The 8,622-nt window shown below is 41.9% G+C and overlaps 1 protein-coding gene across 2 annotated transcripts in view; it reads left to right on the forward strand.

Annotated features, from left to right (window-relative positions):
• The window catches only part of LOC141146135 (carbonic anhydrase 13-like), a 68,248-nt gene extending 60,094 nt beyond the window's left edge, over nt 1–8,154 (forward strand). For both annotated transcript variants that reach the window (XM_073632891.1, XM_073632890.1), the window contains exons 5-7: nt 2,273–2,335; nt 5,648–5,803; nt 7,696–8,154. In XM_073632891.1, coding sequence (XP_073488992.1) covers nt 2,273–2,335; nt 5,648–5,803; nt 7,696–7,821 — 345 coding nt within the window. In that variant the 3' untranslated portion in view covers nt 7,822–8,154. The remainder of the gene's footprint in view (nt 1–2,272; nt 2,336–5,647; nt 5,804–7,695) is intronic.
• The last annotated feature ends 468 nt before the right edge of the window (nt 8,155–8,622 follow it).

Here is an 8,622-nt window from a genome sequence, read left to right on the forward strand (position 1 = left end):
CGCATCGCTTGATCCTGGGACAGGTAAGTGTGTGTTTATTAAAAGTCAGCAGCTACACTTTTTTGTAGCTGCTGACTTTTAATAAACGCAAAAAAAAACGACTGGAACTCCTCTTTAACTTACAGTTTCAGTAGCTTGGCATACAGTGACTCGATCTAAATGATCTTGAAAGTTTTAGGCTGGGTTCACACTAGCTTTAGGCTGGGTTCCCCCCGCATCCAATTCGCAATAGCAGGAGATTGTGACCGGCTCTCTGTGGAGCCGGTTCACATCTCTCTGCAGCGGCTCCGGTGCAATTTGCACAGGAAAGCTGTTCGTCTTTTGGTTCGTTTCAGGTCCGAATTCAGCCAAAAATTCGGACTGAAATCGGACCTGAAACAGTGAATGAGGACGCACCGGACTCCTGCTGTGAGCTACTGCATGCTCATATGTGAACCCAGCCTCAATCCAAAACTTGTGCAGATCATAACAGATGGACATCAGATAGGTAAACCATCACAGTGTGTGTAGTTCCAGCAGAATACAGTATATGTGGTGAATGACAGCTAAAGTATGAAAAAGAAGGGTGAGACTAATTACAAAAGCATCTCCTAACTACAGGGTGAGGCAGGGGAAAAATTATTAAAGGCAAAAAAACAAACAATGCATGTGTAACATGATAGTGCCCAGTCCTGGTCAGACTGGACTATGAGAAGATAATATTATTTCCATCTGAGGTGAGGATTTCAGTTTACAAATTTCATCAGGAATGCCAGGAAAGACATAGGATGCAGTCCTACTTTATTTAATTTTTTTTTTACAGAATAGTGTTTTTTAAGAAGAATTTGTAAAAATAAAACGAAAAAAACCCCCATCATGGTAGCTCGGGTCCCATAACTGTGTACACACAGTAGTCATCCTCCATTGAGAGGATCTTATACTTGTTACTACATTTTTCCCAGATTGTTCATGGAGGTTTAGGTCTTGTATAGAGAAAATGGTCCTCCACTTAGACTGGGGATTGTTCTCTACTGGTCTGGTAGAGGAAAGAAGAGGCAGAACGTTGGAGCATAGGGTTGGAAGGAAGGAAAAGGGTAAGAGGGTATGTGCTTGGTGAATTTATCTGTAAAATGTTTTATGTTGTAGTCTCAGATGAAATCTGCAGTTTTACCTTGGAGAAGATGTTTATCAACAGACATAATATAATTATAGTACACATTTAGGCCCATCATTACTTGGAAATGGTTCAGCAGGGACTGGACAAATTTAGATCCATGTATGGACAGGCTGGTTGATCTAGTCGATCTATCTTATGTACAACCAGCATGTTGGAAAATGTTCTCTTGATCATAGCTGTGTATTCTAAAGGTGGAGAAGTCTCCCCACTTTTTGGCCCCTTTCACACAAACGTTCTGATCAGATCCACCTGTCCGTGTTTCAGACGGACCTAATTGGAACCTCCATTTTCTTCTATGGAATGGTGGGTGTAAATGGACATGTGTCTGCGTTTACAACCTCCTACATCCAATCCGATCCGCTATATATAGACGGATGGGGACCTGTTCACCTTCCATCCAGCAGATCGGAGGGCCGTTGGGTGTTTACATCTGACTACCCATAGAGGAGAACGGGCTATCATCTGCTTGTTCAGTGAGGAACAGAGGTCAAATCCCCTGCTAAGCAAGTGGATCACAGGCATATGAAAGGATCCAGAGAATACAAAGGCTCAGCGGGAATAATTCCTCCACCCGCATCAAGTGTGCGGATGGAGAGTCAAGTCATTTTCTTTTGTTCAACTCGCTGGTAGAACAGAAAAAAAAAATGGCTCGTATGGCAGCTACTTCTCCTGTAAGAAGAGATTGATTAAAAAGATTGGTTAACGGTCCAACAACTATATCTCAAAGTTCTCTTAGAACTCTGGGATGAATACCATCAGGGCCCATTGCTTTATTAAGCTTTTTCTTTTGTTCAACCCGCTGTTAGAACAGAAAAAAAAGAATGACTCATGTATGGCCAGCTTGACTGACTGATTTGATTATGGGGAAAAGAATTAGGAATCTGGTTACAGCTGTGGATCAAAGAGGGATCAAAGTGCACAACATAAAATTTATTTTATCATGCAGAAAATAAGCCCTGTAAACATGTTGGTAAAACATTAGTTGATTAAATTGATGACTTTTATTTGCAGATCATAGTTCAGATTGGGTAATTTTTTTCTTTCATGTGCTTCGGTAATGATAGCTATCACACTACTTTAATTACAACCAGTATCTGTATCTGTGTTTTATTGCAGATTGGAGAACCAAATCCTGTACTACAAAATATAATTGATAACCTGGACAAAGTAAAAACAAAGGTATATAACAGAAACACCAGATGGAACAATCATACATTAGTCTGGGTGCTAAGAGCCACATTCCCCATAAGGCACATATGCATATGCACAGTATCTGGAGCCTTCTAAAATTTTAGGCTTAATGAAAATGGAAAATTCCGCATTTTTTTAACAGTTCATTTTTATTTATCTTTATAGAAGGAGGAAAGGTACATTTTTTAATGTGCGTTTTCTTGCACTTAAGACAAATTCACAGCTGCGCAACCTTTGTCCCAGGAGGCTTTGCTACTGACATGTCATATCTGGTGACTTGTTCAAGCTTACTGGTTCTGGAACCTTATGCATAGCTCCCAACTGTCCCTGATTTGGAACAAAGTACCTCTGTCCCTCTTTCCTCCTCATTGTCCCTCATTTTAGTCTGATCTATATAGTTTTTATTTTTCAAAAAGTGTTTCATAGTGCTAAACCTTTCATCCAATTTCTAAATTGCTACATTTGTAAATAGCTAATTTTTTTTGTTCAATTCTCCTTGAAGGGGGTGTGGCAGGAGTGTGTCCTTTACTTACATAATTTTGCTAATAGGTATCCCTCGTTCCAATGTCAAAACGTTGGGAGTCAAATATTGAATAAAAAGTAGTAGCTGCTTTTATTTTACGAGCTAAGTTCCCCTTTCTAAAGGTCATGCCTAAGGCCTATGTAAGAGGCTGAAACACGTACAATTTTAGGAATTGATTCCTTTTTATGGTTTGATGGATTAAATAAAGATATACATTTGCCAAGATGTCCTAGTGCTGGATTTTTACTCTCTTTATTTGATTTTGGATGTTCAATACTATGTGAATCCGGGCACAGATGTCTTGATCTCATCCTGTCTATCCTTATGGGATTTTGGGGTTTTAGCACTTCCTTTGTTGCTCTAGCATTAATTTCAATGGCCCTTGTTCACAACTGAGCGTTCTTTTAGGCAGATTAAAGGCAGATTGGCCCTATAGACTGGGAAGTCTATAGGGCCAATCTGCCATAGTGCTGCTTCTGTATTTCCAAGTGACAGCACTCTACTCCCGGCGGACGCTGTGATCATTTTGGTACACACACAATCTATGAGAGCAGAGGAGGAAGGGGGGTGGAATCTGCACAGAGGAAGCTGCCTCTGGAACAGGCATGCTGCACGGACATCAGAGGACAACACACTGCGATGTGAATAGCATTTGGGACAGAGGAAAACTCTGTACTGGAATGGGGGGGGGCTTTGGGGAGGAGTGGAGTATGCAGCTCTGTACTGTAATCTGCGGGAGAGGAGAGCCCTGCACTCTGCACCCAACTCACCCCCTGCACTCTGCACCCACCTCACCCCTGCACTCTGCACCCACCTCACTCCTGCATTCATCTCACCCCCTGCACTCTGCACCCACTTCACTCCTGCACTCTACACCCACCTCACCCCCTGCACTCTACACCCACCTCACTCCCTGCACTCTGCACCCACCTCACCCCTGCACCCAGCGCACCCCTGCACATAGCGCTCCCCTTAACCCTGCACCCTGTACATAGTTCACCCCTGAACCCTGCACTCTGTATGTACTGGAATGGGGGGGGGCTTTGGGGAGGAGTGGAGTATGCAGCTCTGTACTGTAATCTGCGGGAGAGGAGAGCCCTGCACTCTGCACCCACCTCACCCCCTGCACTCTGCACCCACCTCACCCTCTGCACTCTGCACCAACTTCACCCCGTGCTCTCTGCACCCAACTCACCCCCTGCACTCTGCACCCACCTCACCCCTGCACTCTGCACCCACCTCACTCCTGCATTGATCTCACCCCCTGCACTCTGCACCCACTTCACTCCTGCACTCTACACCCACCTCACCCCCTGCACTCTGCACCCACCTCACTCCCTGCACTCAGCCCCCACCTCACCCCTGCACCCAGCGCACCCCTGCACATAGCACTCTCCTTAACCCTGCACCCTGTACATAGTTCACCCCTGAACCCTGCACTCTGTATGTAGTGCACCCATGAACCCTGCACTCTGTGCGTAGCACACCCCTCAACCCTGCACACTGCACATAGTGTTCCCCTCAATCCTGCACTCTGCATGTAGCGTACCCTTCAACCCCACACTCTGCACATTGTGCACCCCTCAACCCAGCATTCTGCACATAGCGCACCCCTCAACCTTGCACTTTGCACCTAGCACACCCCCCCAACCCTGCACTCTGTAAATAGCACATTCCCTGCACTCTGTACCTAGCGTACCCCTGAAAGCTGCTTCTGTACATAGTGCACCCTTCAACACTGCACGTAGCACACCTTTCAACTATGCACTCTTCATGTATTGTACCCCTCAACCCTGCACTCTGTGCATAGTGCACCCCTCAATGATAGTGCAGTTTGGCCACACCCGCAATTGTATGCAGAGATTATGATGTGCAGTAACCTCTAGCAACCAATCGTGAGCAATCATGATTTGCAGTAACCTCTAAAAACCAATTAGTGAGCAATAATGATGTTTTGTAACCTCTAGCAACCAAACAGCAAGCGGAAATTATGTGCTGTAACCTCTAGCAGCCAATCACAATCGCTACCTGATAGGCTACAGTAAACTCATTTTGAGTCTAGTGGGGGGGGGGGGGGGCAATAAAATGTTTGCCCAGGGTCCAATCAATATTAAAGATGACCCTGAAAACCCTGAAAACGCTTGTAATATGCATGCAAAACTCTCAAATAAAAACGCCTGAAAATTGCTCTAATCGGGTGTTAACAGGGTCTAAGGTGCCTCTAAGATCATTTGGAGTTCATTTACAGGTGCATTCGACCTGCAGCTGACCTTTTGAACTGCATTTGACCTTCTTCTGAGCTGCACCAACCTACTTCAATTTTCCATTCCAAAAGGATGTGTGCACTGGCTCTTACTCCTTCACATGCATTTTCTATGTCGTGTTGAATTGTTTTTAGCAACAGTAGCTCAAAAATTACAAAATATTTAGCAATATTGGCAGTTCTCAGTGCCAGAGCAAAAGGGACAACTGCAACCAGTCCCATGGGCTTAGGTGGCCCAGCCCTGAACCTTATTCAGGAATGTTTGTGTCTATTCTCCCACATTGCATTATAGGCAACACCTTCAATGGTGGGTTTATTGCATAGAGAAATGTTTAGGATTACAAAATTCTAAGATATGATAAGTTTGTGAGGGTAGTGGTTGGTTGAGCCTCGTCAATATCGCTACTTATAATTTGGGCAATACTAGTCACTAATAAAGTCGCATACCAGTAAAATGTATTTTTATCATCATGTTGTCATTTAAATTAACAAGTGTTGTGATTGTTCTTCCTAGAATAAAGAATCCCCGTTTGAGAAATTTAATCTGTCAAATTTGCTACCTAAGGAGAGAACCTACTGGACATACCTTGGATCTCTAACAACAAGTCCATACTCAGAATGTGTAACCTGGGTTCTCCTCCAGGAGGCGATCACCATCAGTTCAGAGCAGGTAGGAAGCTCATGATTTGTAGTCCTCTTCTGGCGAGGGGGTTATGAAAAATAGCCCCACCCCCCATGGCATATTTCGCTAAAAATTAGGTCAATAAGAGAACCAGAACCGTTGCTAAGTGGAAGAGTGGGATTGCTAATAAAATTGGCAGTACCTCCACCCAGGACAGGGCCTCTATGAACAGAGAGGAGTTTCCCTCCTGGGAAATGATCTAGCAATCTAAACAAAGTAATTGGGAGCAGAGAGATTGCTACAATTAGCTATAACATTAACCATAAACATATATACACCAGTATAGAAATAATACAAGCTTTATATAAAAAGAAATTAATAGAAGCTGAAACACAATAAGAAGAAATTAACAACACCCAATATACACACAGATTATCAGCAAAGGACCCAATAGGAGTCCTGGTGGAATTATGCACATATACCCTGGTATACAGTATATAGTTAATACTGGTAATAGAGATACCTCCAGATAACTGTTGCAGCAAAGTCCTGTTGTAGGGGTCCCTGAGGATGGTGCAGCTTCTGTCTGTGTGTCGGAGACCTAAAGACAAGATCTGCGGTAATGAGGAGACCCTCAAGCCGTTATCCAACAAGCATGTAACGCAGTCTTAGTTATCTGGCACTGTGCATGTGCAATAGTAATAGGACAGAGATACTCTGTTTGTCACAAGGATTCAGCAATACACTGAAGAAGCTATGGGCAACTACAGTTAAACTATTACAACATAGAAATACTTGCATAATTGTTCTGGTAATAGTAGCATGGACAGGACATGTGACTGAGTTCTTCTCTCACTCCCTCCACTTACTCCTTCCAGGATCTTTTCCCAACAACCTCTGAGTCAGGAAGTGACATACATAATTATACATTACAGTTTGATATTAGCAGCTAACAGTAGAGAGCAGCGTATCCCTACATAAACATAGTCAGTACTTTGAGGAAACCACGGCCAACCACCTTCTGGAAATACTAGTTACCTAGTGGTCATGATGATTTATTAATGTTTTTGGTGTTTTCTGAGCCATTGAATGTTGCATGTGGCAAAGTAGGTCAGAAATCTAGATCCGTTTATTTGTGTTTGGTCAGTAACTCAGAAAACAACAGAAGACACTTCATTAGCATAACTACCAGGCAGCTAGTATTTTTAGAGGGTGACAACAGCAATTGCAATCTAAATATTACTTTAAAGAAAACCCGCTAGCTCCATGATTTCCATGTCAAACCAATGGTTTTGATACTTTGGAGTTGATTTATTAAAGGCAAATAGGCTGTGCACTTAGAAAGGGAAGTTGCACTTTGCAAGGAAAATTTCCCCAGAGCTTGGTTCAGATCAAGTGCAAGCAAAAATGTTTTTTTAATTTTCCTTGCACATTCATGGGTATTTTTTGCAATGTAAAAATTTCACCACATTCACTAAGCATTCACTAAGCCCCTTTGAGTTACTGACCCTAGATAAGCATGCAGACCAGAGTTCTAACTCAGTCACAATGCATACTTGTTCAAAGTCAGTGACTCGAAATGTACTGAAGCCAGAGAGAGCTAGGCAACTAGAATTTTCAGAAGTAGGACAGGAATGGCAACCCATATTTTTCTTTTCTCGCGTTTCTATAATGTAAGAATGGGGCAGAAAAAACTCTCAGACATCTTAGATTCCCTTAGAAATGACAGGTGTCTAGTTTTATTTATTTATTTTGTAGCAAATTGTTCTGGCATACATGGAAATATTGATTCCTTGTCATTGTAAGGCATTAAAACCACAATCCCTCCGTGACATTGACCAGCTTCCCAGTCCTTAGGAATCTTAGCATTAACCCCAATAAATGTAAAGTTTAGAAACATTTTAAATGAGAAGTAATATTTCTCTAATCTCCATCCACAGCTTCAGCACTTCCGAGGTTTGCAGAATGAGGATGAAGAATTTATACTAGAGAACCACAGACCTCTCCAGCCTATTGAAAAAAGATTGGTCAAATCCTCATGCAAGCATAAGAATCATAAACCTTAAATCTACCTCTACTGCAATGTTATATCAGCTGCTGCTACATGAAGATAATCTAACTTCGTCAGTTTCACTAGAAGACTAACATTGTGCAATACTGAAAGCAATGGTTTCTATGTTCACGGAGTTATCCACTCCCAGATGTTTTCTTATACTTTTACATTTTTACTGTGAAATAACAATTCTATGCCGCCATCAGTTTTTGCAGTGTTTGCAGTAAACTGCCTAGACCTGATACCCGAGAAGCAATAACCATACTTTGGACTTCTTGCTGCCAAGTAGCTCTATTTACTTTTGGCAAAAATGGTTCTGTATATACAATATAAGAAACTTAACATATTGCTGTATTGTGGCATGATTGTTTGCTACACTAACTTCATTATATATTTTTTGTATTCGAAATAAGAGGTCATTAAAGATGAATTTATTACATTTTACAAGGGTATGAAAAGTAGCAAAGCAGAATGAAAACATTTATACTGGGCAGTTTTTCTTCTACAATGGGCAACTTGGGTCTATCAGAAAAAACATTTCACTGGGCCAACTACAGCTGGTAAGAGACCTGGCCGTCCTCAAATCTCCAACTTGCTAGAATCTTTAAATCATCTTTTCAGGCAGTTAAAGTACTATTTCCTTTGCTATAAAAAAAAAAATATATTTGGAAATCTTGGTTATATTCACCACAGGGTGCTTAGAACAGCTTACTAACAATCAATAGTTAATCCCAGTCTAATTGTCAAGTTCTCCTATTAGTTATTTGTGTATTTATTTCAAAAAATGTTATTCACGTTTTTATGCATGATTTGC

Source organism: Aquarana catesbeiana, linkage group LG05, assembly GCF_042186555.1.
Source record: "Aquarana catesbeiana isolate 2022-GZ linkage group LG05, ASM4218655v1, whole genome shotgun sequence".
Lineage (NCBI taxonomy): Eukaryota > Metazoa > Chordata > Amphibia > Anura > Ranidae > Aquarana > Aquarana catesbeiana.